At 42.1% G+C, this 16318-nt stretch overlaps 1 protein-coding gene across 1 annotated transcript in view; it reads left to right on the plus strand.

The window, feature by feature from the left end:
- Nucleotides 1-16318, plus strand: part of DNAH11 (dynein axonemal heavy chain 11) — a 303358-nt gene that overhangs the window by 167996 nt on the left and 119044 nt on the right. Inside the window, exons 48-55 of the mRNA XM_040433722.1 lie at nt 853-1018; nt 3314-3416; nt 3667-3906; nt 4982-5143; nt 7372-7565; nt 8544-8706; nt 12946-13069; nt 14601-14743. Of these exons, the coding sequence (XP_040289656.1) occupies nt 853-1018; nt 3314-3416; nt 3667-3906; nt 4982-5143; nt 7372-7565; nt 8544-8706; nt 12946-13069; nt 14601-14743 (1295 nt within the window). The remainder of the gene's footprint in view (nt 1-852; nt 1019-3313; nt 3417-3666; nt 3907-4981; nt 5144-7371; nt 7566-8543; nt 8707-12945; nt 13070-14600; nt 14744-16318) is intronic.

Here is a 16318-nt window from a genome sequence, read left to right on the forward strand (position 1 = left end):
CACAAATGATCATAATAATCCCCTACTTTAAAACCATATGATATCTTCGTATATATTAATAGGACCTCCATACTATTTTATAGTTCAGATCAATGCATAAATAGTATGGAGTAACTCCTAAGCTCTGGGTGGCTGCAGACAGAATGTAATCAATCTATGCAGGGGTTTTGGGTCACAAAACCAGAGCTCCAACCCATATATTAAGAAATTAATCCACATATATTTTGGACAAATTAGCTTTAGAAAGTAGAGACTGCATTGTTAGCTGCCAGAGGGGGAAGGAAACGGATTCTGTTCCGAGCCCACCACCAGCTGCACAGATTAACATCTGTACCAATGGGGACGCATTGGAATAAAAGATGAAAAGCGTATTTTTATGCTAGAAACACTATAAAGTACTTTGAGCTATTAATTTCAAGTCCTTTACTATGAAAATTCACGAGACAACCCCTTTAACATGCCTAAGAGACAAGTATTGTATGATGTATATCTCTATGAGTTTTCCATAACTTGACATCCTTGTTTCCAGACACTGTATGCACTTTGAAGTCCATTTGATTTCAGTCTTCTTACCCATTCTTGTAAAATAGGTTATCAGACAAAGTATAATAATGACCAATATCCATGTTGCCTTTACTGTGCTTTGCAAAGATTTTGTCACCATGAACATTTCTAAAATAGATTTCCTGAAGTAAAATCTTATATGCTAAGGGTATTTTTATTTATTCATCAAATGTGCTTAGTTGTTGTGCATGCAGACCTTTACTCCAGGCTGCAGGTCTGTCTCACTTATTACAGATCTTACCCATAGTATGTAGAATAACACTACTATATGAGTCATTTCTATTTTAGGGATCCTTGAGAAGTCTTTGGAGAAGAAAGCAGGGCGTAATTATGGTCCTATTGGAAACAAAAAGTTGGTGTATTTCATTGATGACTTGAACATGCCTGAGGTAGACAAGTATGGAACTGTCCAACCTCATGCCCTGATCAGACAGCACCTCGATTACGGCCACTGGTAAAAATGATCATTTGTTTGCCTATTAAAGACGTATTGCAGGTTCAGGAAATAAAGTATCCATTAATGAAGAGTTATTCAATTTTCCAATATGCTTTTATCATCAGATCTCTACTTTCAGCAATTCTATTGGAACTGGTATTTCTGGTGGACAAAAAGTTATCCTGGTCATCTGATGGACACAGGGTTGTAAAACCGATTAGAATTACATTTGTTTTCGATGTTTCACTTGTTAAAATGTGTGGCCAAAAGTTGCATCAACAAAATAGCAGTGTGCAGTAAAATGGATCTGGTTTTACACGTTTTTTTGTCCACATGGAACACTACTGTTAATGGCCGAGGGTGTATGTGAACCCAAATTTGTCTTTTACTTAAAGGGGTTATCTGTTAATTAATATTGATGATCTATCCTTAGGATAGGTCATCAATATCAGATTGGCGTGGGTCTCTTAGAAGAGGCCAGTCCTCCTTGAGCTCCATGGTCTCTTCCTAGGCCATATGACCTCACCGTACATTGGTCAAATGGCCTAGTTGCAGCTAAGCCCCATTGACGTGAATAGGGCTGAGCTTCAATACCAAGCATAGCCGCTGTACTATGTACAGTGCTGTGGTTGGAAAGCTGCCGGGCGCCAGCTGCGCTCTCCAGAGCTCCAGTGATTGTGGCAGTTCCATGAAACAGCTGATCGGCAGGAGTGCTGGGATCCGGACCCCTGGCAATGTGATAATGATGACCTATTCAGAAGATAGGTCATCATTATCTATTACTGGATAATCCCTTTAATTAATATATATTGGAGTAACTAAAAAAAAGACCTAAAATGTGACCTTTAATGATACTGTTCTCCATATGTACAGATAAAATATATGAAAATACGGTACTGAAATACACTATAAGAAATAATTGTATACAGTAATTCTCCCAAAATTTTATGGCTTTGGTGTGATGTCCGTGTTGCATCAGTTTCTTTTTTTTTTTTTTTTTGCGGACCCTTGGACTTCAGTGGGTCCATGGTTCACATTTTTTGGACATATTCTATATCTTTGCAGCCATTCCGCAAAAACATAGAACATGTCCTATACTTGTCCACAGTGGCATACATAGAGAAGTAAGGGCCCCGTAGCAAGGATCAAACCAGGCCCCCCACACAGGACAGAAGGGTTTCTACCTAAACCCTTTTCAATGACTCTTGGGCCGTTTTTTCCACTACCTGATTTGCTTAAAGTTGTTCCTTTAGAGGGCAGAGACCTGACCAAGTTTTTACCTCCAGTAGAAGAGAAGATAATCCCAACTAAGACTGGGCCCCCTCTTGCCCTGGGCCCCATAGCAGTCGCATGGTCTGCTGCTATGGTAGTTACGCCCCTGCTTGTCCACAAAAGGAAGTCAATGGGCCTGCAAAAATAAAGGATGCAACACTGGACGTGTTACATATTTTGCGTATCAGGGTTTTGTGGACTGCAAAATACTTTTGTGGCCTTAGGCTGCTACATAGCAATGGCCTCAAGCAATGTTAGTAGGTAGGTGAGGATGAGGCAGCAAAGAATTCCTTATTGCTCATGACAATTAGTAATTTAGCCAGAGATCTAGCGAACCTGTACAACATGCATCTTAGATACAATTAATTGTCACAGGCTTTTGTATTTCAGTACAGCATTTTTATCCGATATTGTTTATATGTGAGCATTTGACATATACAGAGGCTGATTTGGCATTTCTTGGTCCCCAAGCAAAGTTTTTTCTGGGGGCCCCAGTCATACCGCTAAGTTTCACTTCCATCTCCCCACTAAGCTTTGCCCTGTCAGCCCGCTAATCTTTTTCCCCGCGGCTCCCCGTTCGGCATTTCTGCTACCAATATACACCTGGGAATGGCCTCTCTATGCAGCTGAACCAGTTGCACAGGCAGCATGTCTGACCCTTTAGTTGTTCTTTTTTCAGTTAACCACTTGTAGCCAGCAAGGGGTGCCTTGATCTCTTGGGGCCACAAGCACGTGCTTAGACTGTCGGTTGGTAAAGTCCACACCTGGAGATATTAAGTACATGTTAATACTGTAGTATTATTAAAGGTTGCATCTAGATTTATGGGTCAGATCTTTATCTGATGGGACAGATATTTTAACACTGAAGGTTACTGTTGAATGACTGTAAGCAGAGATCTTGAAAACTGTGACAAACTAATACAAGTGTATATTTCTGTATAGCTTTTCTGTATAACTTTTCGTTAATGCTAATATTAACATTACCTGCCGATATTTATATTCCGTGTAGTTAAAGAAGTGATTTCCCATCTGTTACTGCAGGTATGAACGGCAAAAAATAACCCTTAAAGAAGTTCACAATTGTCAATATGTTGCTTGTATGAATCCAACTGCAGGAAGCTTTACTATTAACCAACGATTGCAGGTAATATCATGTATAATCAAGCCTAGCTTACACAGCTTTCTTTCCAGGTTTATCTGGACGATCTACTATAATACTGAAAGCATTGTATCAAGCGTGCATTAGCTTTGTCAGCTAAAATATTAAAAACATTCTCTATTATTAATGGACAGAAAATACATTTTCCAATACAAACTGCAGTTTATACCCATTGACGTCTTTAGAATTTTGTTATGTAACATGGATTCTTAATTATTATAATTTTTTTCTATAGAGACATTTCACTACTTTTGCTGTAAGTTTCCCATCAAATGATGCACTAGAAGCCATCTTTGCCAAGATCCTTAGTTTCCACTTTCAGCAACACTCTTTCCACCCATCAATTCTGCGAACTGGACCAACCGTGATCCAGGCTGCAATGGGGCTTAGCCAGAAAATGGTGCAGAATTTCCTTCCAACTGCTATCAAATTTCATTATATATTTAACCTCCGAGACATTTCCAACATTTTTCAGGTACGTTACATTCTTTCTATGCTGAGACAATTGTTAAAGGGTTTCTACCATCAGAATTTCTGTTATGTAGCTGACTGACATTAGCGATGTGCCAATGTCAGCACTACATAACAGTGTTTTTTACATTTGTCCCTGCAGCCGTTATGCTAAAATACACACTTTTAAAATATGCTAATGAGCCTCTAGGTGCTATGTGGGCGTAGATTCAGCACCTAGAGGCTCGGTCTACTCACCCTTTATCCCGCCCAGGTCCTCCGTTCTGCCCGCCCCGCTCCTCTTGATTGATGTCCAAGTTCCACGCATCGTTGAGGAAATCCCGCGCCTGCTCCATTCACTTCTGTATTCGGCGCAGGCGCAGTGAGTGAAGGCCGCGCTCCTGGTGCTGGCTTCCTCACTGTGACGTAGTCGGTGCAGGCGCAGTGAGGAAGCCGGCCACAGGAGCGCAGCCTGCACTCACTGCGCCTGCGCCGAATATAGAAGTGAACAACACATTAGCACATCGCTAATGTCAGTCAGCTACATAACAGTAATTCTGATGGTAGAAACCCTTTAAGCTGCTTTTTTTTTTTTACTAGTAGATGTGTAGTTCCCAGTGTGCCGGAACTAGAAATGTCCCAGCAAAAAACACATGGTTGAAACATGAGAGACAAAGGGTATCCACAGATTTGCAGTATATTAGGGTGCAGGCCACCAGCTACAGAATATGATTATAATCTGTTCTTGGAAAGCATTCTTTTATAAGGGCGTGCCGGAAAAATATTTCATCCCATGGATAGTGCTTTTCTGCAGATCAAGTCAGATTTACATTACCATGCTTTCAGAGAAGAATGGGGGATTACATGGCTTTTTAAACTATAAAGGAATGGGAATTTTAAAATGTATTACATATAATACCAATATCCAGTCTATAGTCTCTGTGATTTATGGAATAAAGTGCAAATGCCTAAATGCAAATCAGCGACACTCCTAGGGTACACTCATAGCATTGGTGATTTGCCACCTTATGAAATCTTGGCATTCTCCTAAATAGGAATGTTAGTGATTTGGTTTCTGTTCATGTTTTTTTCTGTTTTAGGGGATTTTGTTTGCTACTCCAGACTGTTTAAAGCAACCAAATGATCTGGTTCTGCTTTGGCTTCATGAGTCATCTCGAGTGTATGGAGACAAATTGGTAGAAGAAAAAGACTCCGAATTATTTAAGAAAATTCTTTACGACACAGCAAGAAAGTACTTTGAAGTAAGGCGCGCAAATACTACTGCTTGTTAATGTGGAGGCAATTGCTTTGTGCACTTTTACTTCATGATAACTATCATAATTAGCATAGAAATGTACCTCCTGAAATGTATTCATTCATCATTTCTTACAAAATATAAATGTTTCCAAGAATCCAAGATGCGAATAACTAGAAAAATACTATGCAAACTTAGCCAAAGTACCTTAACAGGGCCACCAGTGACCCCATTATCAATGTTAAAAAGGTGCCCCTCAGTAGACTGCCACATAAGCAATAGTCCCATTAAAGTGCCCCAGTATGAGTAGAATTGCCCCCTCATAAATGCCTGCAGAATAGAGCTTTATTTAATGTACATCCATGTGCTGTTTAGTGTTATACCATATCTTTATACAGGCGCTGGAGCTCCTGGTAGTGTGGTCCCTCTTGGTTACGTTAGCAATAGCCATACCTGAGCCATTGTAACTTCAAGCCAGATTGAGAATATGATGCCACCGGTGGTACAGAAATAGGCAAATTGCGGATCCGCAAAACACGGAAGCCGTCCGCATGCCTTCTGCAATTTGCAGAACGGAACAGGCGGCCCATTGTAGAAATGCCTATTCTTGTCCGCAAAACGGACAAGATTAGCCACCTCCCGTCCGCACGTTGACTATAAATGTCCAGGAGGTGGTTCTCTATTTATGAATGGACGTTCCAGAACGTCCGTTCAGAAACTGCAGCTGCACGCTAATCGTGCAGCTGCTGATCGGGTTGCCCTCTGTCAGTGACAGCAGGGCAACCCTTAGAGAAGGCAGGGACAGTGCCCAGGTGTCCCTGCCTTCTGGATCGCTGCAGACACAGCGCTCACCGAGCTATGCGCTTCCTGTTCCGGCCCGGCGGTCATGTGATCGCCGGGACCGGAGAGGGCAGGAGCTGTGTGAGGTCTTTCAGAGACCTCGATCAGCCCTGCACATCTTTTGCGGCCCCATTAAAGTGAATGGATCCGCATCTGAGCCGCAAAAACTGCGGCTCGGATGCGGACCAAAACAACGGTCGTGTGCATGAGGCCATATAGTGAGAGACTGAGCCTATTAGCATGCGCATTGTAATTGGCCAATCAGGCATCACATTTAGAGCAAGTAGGCAATGACACGCTCTGCTAAAGTATCAGCTCCCTAAAAAATCTACAGATTTGTCTTGATTACAATTGACAATGATATAAATGGTTCTAGCCAGTATTTTTATTGCAACTCAATGTGCTCTTTAAATAATCTTCCAAACATCATTATTGCTCTGCCGACATTTTTAATGTACCTCTGCAAAATACATTGTATATGCTCCAAGCTCTCCTGGTGGCTGTCAGCAGCCTTTGTGGGAGACTTGCCTGCTCTTCCATATTGTGGCAGGTTCCTAGTCAATCAGGAAGAGTGGACAAGTATGCTTTAAAAATGTAATTCTTTATCTCCTATGTCTAATATGTAAAACTCTAAGCTGAGTTCAGAATAGGTTCCAAAAAAGCAGACAAAAAGTCGAACTAAGGTTTTCTATGTAGTAAAACGTACCCATGTCCTACTGTGTGCCATCCACATGTGCCTATATGTGTAGGGTCTAAGGCATTTTCTAGCTTGTGCATTACTAACTTACCGGGGTATTTCCATGTTAGACATTTATGGCGTATTCCACCTCTGGAACCCAATCATACCGTACTTCCAGAATAAAGGTCCCCATACTTGCCACCTGCCATAAATGTCTAACATGAGAATACCCTTTTAACAAATGTAGATAATTTTGCACTTTATAAGAGCACAACATTTGAAGATAATTTCTCTTACAACTATTTATGAATGCCCACAAAACCACGTTGAATTTGTTGTCCGCGTTTAAATTTATGAAGGCTAACTCTAGAGAGGCTGTTAAAATAATTTAAAAAGCTCACCTTCCAGAGCCCTCTGATCCAGCGCTGCCAATCTGTCCTCTCCATCCGACCGCAAGTGTTACATATTGTTTTGACTGCAACGGTAACCTTTTGTGTGCCCCACGTGACCACTGCAGTCCATCAACCAATGGCCTCAGAGGTCTAGAGCCATACACCTCTGAGGCCAGCAAGTGGGACGTCACTGCTACAGCCAAACATTGTATCATAACTGCGGTCAGGTGGCAAGGACGGAACGGTGGTGCTGGATTTCAGCTGCTATTGAGAAGAAGATTTAGCTTCTGCAATAATTGAAGATATAACTTTTATTCATCCTAGGGATTAGAAGACCATGTCTTCTTGAAACAGCCACTTATATTTTGCCATTTTGCAAATGGTGTTGGAGCTCCTGCTTATTTGCCAGTTCAAGGATGGGATTCCCTCAGGAAAACACTTCTTGAAGCCCTTGACAGCTACAATGAGCTCAATGCAGCCATGAATCTTGTTTTGTTTGAAGATGCAATGCAACATGTGTAAGTACCCATACTTCTTGAATCAGGTGAAACAAACTGTTTTAAAGGTAACATACTCAAATGGAATTTGCAAAAAAGTCAATATACTGTACATGGGATCTCTACTGAAATCAGTGGAGAACCTGACAGCATGGCTTGGAGAGCACTGTGTCCTGTTGTAGATGGTGAGGGTTCCTGTATATAAAATATAGCTAGAACCTGGCTGTCTAAAATTATGTAATGATAAACACTTATGACTAAAGCAGAAAAAAATGATCAATCGAAAATAGAAAGGTTATGCTTTTAAATACCTTAAAGGGGTATTCCAGGTTTTTGATGTTGAGGATAGGCTATCAGTATCAGATTGGCAAGGGTCCCACACACCCCTGGATCAGTTGTGTCCTTGTAGCTCCACTGCTGGACTACACATCTCTGTATATTGTGTAGTGAATGAAGTTGGTAACAGCATCACAGCTCCCAATTCACTTCAGTGGAAACAGTGCTACACTTACCACCTTCATCCACGACACAGTGGATGGAGCTGTGCAGTTCTGGTCCTGGAGATACAAGGAAACAGCTGATATGTGGGGTGTCAGACCCCCGGCAATCTGATACTGATACCTATCCTGAGGATAGGTTATCTATATCAAAATCCTGGACAACCCCTTTAAGATCAAAATTTGTACAAAAAATGTTACTGTGAAACAAGTGTAAGATTACATAGCAGAATTTCTCCTATTTCACTTTTTCTGCACACTAATGGCAGAGCCATTGAACTGCATAGTAAAGTCCTGCAAAAAATCCTTAATTCAATGATATTGTACTGTAGTTTGTTCTGGATCTCAGATGTGGAATCCTCACTGAAAATGTGCAACATATGTGCTAGATATGCAAGGTGTCATTCATTGTCATTAGCATATCTTGCAGTATTTTACATGGCCTAGTGTATTATATATATAATATTTCTCCTTCGTGGTGATAATTATTTTTTTGTTTCAGATGCCGTATTAGTCGCATTTTGGAGGCTCCTCGTGGTTATGCTCTACTGATAGGAGTTGGTGGCAGCGGTAAACAAAGTCTGTCAAAATTGGCAGCGTACCTCAGCTCTCTGGAAGTGTTCCAGATCACTTTGAAAAATGGATATGGGATCCAAGATCTGAGAGTAAGACAGACAGCTAACATGATTGCTGTGCCTCTATGCAGCCTAATTAAGTTTAGTTTTCAACCCAAAGGAACATAACTCTTAAAGGGAACCTGTCACCAGTTTTATGGTGTCCTAACTAAGGGCAACATAAATAAGTGACTGATTCTCTTAGCAAAATGCTGGGTCACTTTCTTTAATTGACCCAGTCAATCTGACAACATCTTGTATTGAAAAGCTCCAGCTGATAATGATGGGTCCTGAATATTTATGAGTTCCTGACTCTCCCCGCCTACCTGCTGCTGATTGACAGTTTTTTTCCATATGAATCAGCAGCAGGTGGGCAGGGGAGTGGTTATATCTCTGAATTAATAAAACGCTGGACTCACTGACATCATGCTGGACTCAAATCAGCTCATTAGCATGCGGCATGTGGCATCTTTGTGTGTATATTATGAGGTAACCATCTGTCACACCAGTAAGTGAATACATCTAAGGTACTTTTTAGTAGTTAATCATTGTATATAATTAGTTAGATTATAATCAAATATCCACATGACAGGTTCCCTTTAAATTACGAATTCAAAGAAAAGGGGTATATACTTCTAATGAGTAAACTACTTTTTGTGTAGATTGGCCAAGAGCAAGATAAGGCTACTTTCACACTAGCGTTCGGAGCGGATCCGTCTGATGTTTCATCAGACGGATCCGCTCCGATAATGCAGACGTTTGCATCCGTTCAGAACGGATCCGTCTGCATTATAACTTAGAAAATTTTCCAAGTCAGAAAGTAGCCTGAGCGGATCCGTTCAGACTTTACATTGAAAGTCAATGGGGAACGGATCCGCTTGAAGATTGAGCCATATAGTGTCATCTTCAAGCGGATCCGTCCCCATTGACTTCCATTATAAGTCTGGATGGATCCGCTCGCCTCCGCACGGCCAGGCGGACACCCGAACGCTGCAAGCAGCGTTCAGGTGTCCGCTCACTGAGCGGAGCGGAGGCTGAGCGCTGGCAGGCGGATGCATTCTCAGTGGATCCGCCTCCACTGAGAATGCATTAGGGCCAGACGGATGCGTTCGGGGCCGCTCGTGAGCCCCTTCAAACGGAGCGCACGAGCGGACACCCGAACGCTCGTGTGAAAGTAGCCTTAAATGAATCAAGAATCAGTTAGCTTTTTGCAAAGCCCGTAAAAATGTAGAACCAGATCCACAACTACCTTGATTTGCCCTGCTAAAGACTACTTACCTTAGGTTCAGTGTAACGAACCAGCGTGTGTGTACCCGCTGTGCCACTGACTGGCAATACTCTGGAGGGGTGTAACTAAGCAACACTAGGTCTTCACTAGCGCCTCTGGTGGTGAGGATAGACTTCAGCCACGGTAGTTGCCAGGGGCGACTCCAGAGAGCGTAAACCAAGTCGGTGGCAGTTGGTCCAGCAGACCAGAAGATACCAACAATGGTACCAGCAGAGTCAGAAAGCGATACCGATTCAGATCCACAGACAGGCAAGGCATAGCAAAGGCAGAAGCAGTTACCTGTGCCGCAAGCAAGAGAAGCAAGGCGGCCTCAGGAAGAGCTGCACAGAGACAGAGAAGGGCATACAGGCAAACAGCATTCCCCCTCCGGGGAACACAGGAACCCTCTTCCGAAGGCAGACATAAAACAAGCAGATACAGACATGGACAGAAACAGACGCAGATAAGCTCTGCTAAGCTAATGGACATACAACAGGACAGACATGGGACAGGATATATCTGAAGCAGTTAAGCACTGCCAGGCTCTCAGACGCAGCTAGGCACTGCTAGGCTAACAGGGAACAAACCAGGAACATAACATAACATAATACAGGGCAGGTACAGACAGAACAGGACATGGCAAAAACAAGATACAGAATACAACACTGTAAACCTAGGCGGAACCGTACAAACGGGCAGATGGTAAGACCCCTTGGGTCAGCAGCAAGGAGCTACACCTAAAACGAAACAGGACAGACTGACTCCAAGGCCCACAGCTCACAGGAACGTAAAGCTTCATAACGAGGCACCTGAGAAACCCCACCCAGCCACAGAACAGGGAGGTTAACCCCAACAGAACAAGAGTCCAGAACAGACCATAACAGACAGACTGCAGCATAGACCATTGCCCCTTGCAACAGGCATACACAGAGACACCCACAGCCAGTACGCCAGAGCACTACCAACCCGTGAAACCGCAGACAGACTGACACGGGGATAGCAACATCCACAGACGAGTTCACTGACCCCGCAGCCAGGTCGGAGCCTCAAGCAACCAACCTGCACAGGAATTCAGCCTGCAGCCAGTACGCACGGGTGCATGCAGCCAGCCTACACAGAAAGCGTCACAGTGAACCGTGCTGTGACATTCAGATATAATATATTGTCATTATGTGTTAAATACACAATCATTGGGTCCCAGAAGTGTAGAATGGCCTTTCTTTCCTTCACCTAAGTATTGCATTCAGTTTTATTATGTATAAGCATTTTAATGTGCTGACTTTTCTAGAAAAGCAATGCAAATTTAGGGAATAGTGACAATCTAAAGCTATGTGGTTTTAATTATTTGCAAAAAATCATTCCAGTTGTGCCAGTTCATGGTATGCTGGTGCACACATGGCACAATATGGAGCACCCAAGGTACAATATGTGTACAGATCTGCCTCTGTTGGTAGTCTGGGTTAGAGACTGGCTGTTGTTGATGGTCCACGTTGTCTTGTCTTTTCTTTACAGTGAACATCACTGCAGTGACCCAGTGATCACAACCATGCTTTAGAACACTTTTAGCCTCAAGTTGTTCTCCGCTTGCCTTAAAAAGCATTATGCAGTGCTACGTACTGCTCTCACTATATAATATAGGCCTCATTGAAATTGGTCTGCTTGCAGAGCTCTGGAAGGGCATGAACCAGGAAGGAGCAGACATTTTATGATGTAACCTGTGTAGGCAACTGTGCCAACTGCGCATGTGTTTTCAGTAGGAAGAGCAAAAAAGGAAGCCGCTGTCCTCTGGCATTGGCTTATCTCCCAGAGAACAGAAATATAAAGCAGTTAATATCCCGCTTACCCAACCCTTATCTCCTCCCAACATCAGCTGTTAGGAGGTCGCTAAGCACATTAGATGGTAAGCTGATCCCACTGAAATCGGCAGGTCCAGCCGACATACATCTAACGTGTATGGATAACTTGAGTCCTGAGTATAGATGTTGTGATATACATGATTAATATTCCCTATTGAAGCAAGGTCCTTATTACATTGTGAGAAGAATACATATACTCACACTTTTTTAAGATTAATGTAGAACATGTTTCATTTCTTTTTCCTACCATATTGTTAGGATAGTCCATCACTAACTGATCACTGGGGTTACTCTAGTATGAAGGATTTACTGCAATAGTTAAGCTCTGTGGCCCCCTACTGATTTTTGTTGCACAGTGACTCTCCCAACCGTCCACTATGTAGTAAACTAAAATTCAGTAGAATGGGTCTAGGTTACAATTCTCTGCACAGCGGTTGGCTCGGAGCACTGCTGTATAGAAGAAATGACAAAGGAAGATCTACCTCTTTGTTCTCTGGATCAGTGATGGTCCCAAAGGCCAGACACCCAGATAATTTTGTATTATAATAGCCTAGCGATATGCCATGACATGAAATCTTGACGATACCCTTTTAAGTTTATGCAGATGGTATAGAGGCAAGGTAACATTTTACTAGCTACAAAAATATCACAAAATAGTTGTCAATTACACAACCCACTATATTGATCTCAAGATTTGGTGACCCTACTAGTAATAGTTATTCTTTTATTGTCTGACAGGTATTTCTAGTACTGAAATGGCCAATATTTGTAATGCTGTAGTTTTTAATTGCAGCACTTGTATGAGTGCATCTGTCAGATAGATCATACTGAGACTTTCCGTTTTAGAACAGCTGAAACACCAGATTTGTCTAAGCCTGTTAAAAAAACTAGCAACGTGTAGTCAGCCATAGGTCATGTAGCTCTGTATGATCGGCGTTTAGAAAGTCATCCTTCATTCATTGATGAGAGATCTGGCCCTGGTTCTTCTCTTCTAATGTAGAGATGACACGGCCTGCTTTTTTTTCCATGTACAAGTTGTTTGGATGATGAATACAGCACAGAGCAGGTGGACAATCTAACAAAACCTTAAAATCATAGAGGCATTTGTTAGCGAACTCACATCAACGTATCCACCAAGTATAAATCATCGCCTCCTTTCCTTTACAGGTGGATCTTGCCAATTTGTACATCAGGACTGGCGCCAAGAACATGCCCACTGTGTTTTTGCTGACAGATGCCCATGTTCCAGATGAATGCTTTCTCGTTCTGATTAATGACTTGTTGGCATCAGGTGATTACATCAACACGTTTCTTGAAAGATTTTCCCCATTGATAAATTGTCTCTGGTTACAATGAACTTTTAGGAAAGGAGACACCGCTAAATCAGTTCTCATCAGGAGCTTAACCTTGTAATCATGATACAGAAATAGCGGGTGGAAGAAATGTGTTTGATACGTATTTTCCTTCAAAGTCAAGTACTGATTTGGACGTTAACTAATATATTAGATTACTGCACTGCATTGGCAATTTTCGCGGAAGTGATCCTGGCCATAGGTCAGAAAGGACTGCACCTTGTAACCACCCTCAGCAGAATATGTCTGTGTAATTGACTTCTCACAGGGGCTGTCAGGATACCAACCTGCACACTGCAACACCCCTTGTTTGACCAGAATTGCTGATTATGCAATTTCCTTATATCAGTTAAAGCTTTGCTTCTTTAAACATCATTTGAAAGTTTCACATGGATAAATTATCATACAGCATTGCATGACATTTCAAATAATAGCTTTACATGAAAGGGAAATCCTCCCACAGCACTATTACAACCAGTTATAGATACATGTCAAAGGATGAGTAGCATACATGAGCTGGAAACGCCCAAAAACTATGGAGTTTCCTATGGTACGGCCAAGGGATTTCCATCACTGGATGTAAATTGGTGCTTTGCTTAGAAGGTTGTGTCCCGGATTCCAGCGAATGAATCCCCTGAGCGTTGCACCTGCACTGGTACTTCACCTGTTTTCTGTGAATTGTCATGGGTCCAGTCTCATCAATGTGATCCTATGATATGTACCTAGTACATGCTGGAAGATCATTTTAGCTGGGTTCCCCTTTAATTTGCACTAATTTCACTGCTTCTTTGGAATCAGAGACAGTAAACATAGAAACATAGAATGTGTCGGCAGATAAGAACCATTTGGCCCATCTAATCTGTCCAATATACTGAGTACTATGGATAGCCCATGGCCCTATCTTATATGAAGGATGGCATTATGCCTATCCCATGCATGCTTAAACTCCTTCACTGTATTTGCAGCTGCCACTTCTGCAGGAAGGCTATTCCATGCATCCACTACTCTCTCAGTAAAGTAATACTTCCTGATATTACTTTTAAACCTTTGCCCACATAACCTTTTTCAGGCAATCGCTGACTTCAGTGAAGTATTAAAGTACCTGCTGTGACTCCACTAAACCAGTACTTTCTTTTCAGCTCCCCATTAGGCACTGTGGTCGCTGTTTATCAGGTATAATGGTACCTATTGGCATGACAACTATGGAGATGAAATGTATGCTTGTAGCTACCAGTACAGTGCACACCGAGAGCCACCGTAATAGACGGCAGTGATGATACCCAGCTGGGAAAGGCTGTGCTGTACTCTGAACAGCAAAAACTGTTCTGCATAAATGGTCCAATCAAAAGTAGTATTTGAATTTGTAAGGGTTAACTACTTTTCTGTATGCGCCATGTGCAAAGATTTTCATGCAGACCATGGAAGTTTTAATTTCTTATTATCAGTGGTAAATAAATAAAAATCTTTCAGGAGAGGTCCCTGACCTGTTCAGTGAAGAAGAAGTGGACACCATTGTATCTGGTATTCGGAATGAGGTGCGAGGACTTGGATTGGAAGACTCAAAAGAAAATTGCTGGAAGTTCTTCCTGGAGAGAGTTAGGCTTCAGCTTAAAGTAAGACTGGGATTTTATGTTGATTTCTTGTGTAATGTGTAGTAGATGTAATAACTGTGATGTAACTACCCTACGTTATATAGACTGTGTACACGTTAAACTGTTAGAATAGGATACATCTGTAACTTATCATCTTAAAGGGAACCTGTCACATTCACGTGGTGTCTGAGCTGGAGGCAGCAGGAAGAGCTGAGCAGATTGATGTATAGTTTTGTGGGAAAAGATTCAGTGTAATCTGTAATTTATTCATTTAAATTCTTGCTCATTCTGGGCTTTGAAGTCACTGAGGCGGCTCTATCCAGTGATTGACAGCCTTCCCTCGATGACTGTGTATGTAGAGATAGCTGCATAGAACCATATACCAATCTACTCAGCCTCTTCTCTATAACATGGTGCCTGTAGCTTACATCACATTTCAATGGCGACAGGTTCCCTTTAAGGCCTCCATACATATTAGATTATCGTCGTCCAAACACACCAATTTTATGCAGGGCCATTTGATTATATAAAGCAGGGATGGCGAACCTTTTAGAGACTGAGTGCCTAAACTGCAACCCAAAACCCACTTATTTATTGCAAATTACCAACACTGCAATTTACCCTGAATGCTACAGTCCAGTATAGTATATCTTCCATGTACTTTATCAGTTATCTAAAATAGCCTGCCTACATTCAGTGCGCTGCCTGTGCTGTCTATAGCGCGCCCTGCGCTGATGAATGGCAGGGAAAGTCTAAGGCATATTTGGACACCATAGACTTTTTCCAGGGTGCGGGTGCCCACAGAGAGGGCTCTGAGTGCCTCCTCTGGCACCCATGCCCTAGGTTCGCCACCACTGATCTAAAGTATATGAATCTGTTTGCCTCTCTCCCAACAGATGATAATGAAAGAAGGATTGGGCAAGTTGAATTTCAACACCTGATCCTTTTATTCTGGCAGCCGATAAGTGAGGTGTCTGCAGTGGATTTCTCCTGTCACCGAACCAAGCATGTCTGTGTACCTGTGAGCCTGTAGTGTCATTTGTAGCAGCAAAGTAAAGTTGCCACTTGCCTGGGCATTGATCGACCCATAACTACTCTACCTTAATGCAGAAGTACTAAAACAACACTTTTGCCACATAGATAACTATTCATTCAGTTCATTAATCATATTGTCGTAGTATCATATTGTGCACAGGTGGCAGCCTGACATTGTAAGCACATCATACCTTGATTTATGAAATTAGTAATTTTATCTCAAGTCGGAAAGTGTCTCTTAATCCTGTGTGGTTGATTTATCAAAATGTCTCACGTAAAGAGTCAGCCTGATGAATCAGTGTCTTAGAGTAACACAGGATTAAGTGTTCAATTTGTCAGCGACCGAGGCAGCTAAGGTTGTGTTTCTACTTGTCATTAATGCCACTTAATACCAGAAAATATAAGGAATACAAAACATGGGAACCTTTCCTGGCTTCAAATAACATTAAATAAGCATTACAGAATGCAGATCACAGTTGGCAGCCCAATAAGCCCAGTAAATAAGGCTATTTGTCCCCAAAAGGCACTGCAAGGAAAGGCATAGATTACTGGCAACAAGGA

Source organism: Bufo bufo, chromosome 5 (assembly GCF_905171765.1).
Source record: "Bufo bufo chromosome 5, aBufBuf1.1, whole genome shotgun sequence".
Taxonomy (NCBI): Eukaryota; Metazoa; Chordata; class Amphibia; order Anura; family Bufonidae; genus Bufo; species Bufo bufo.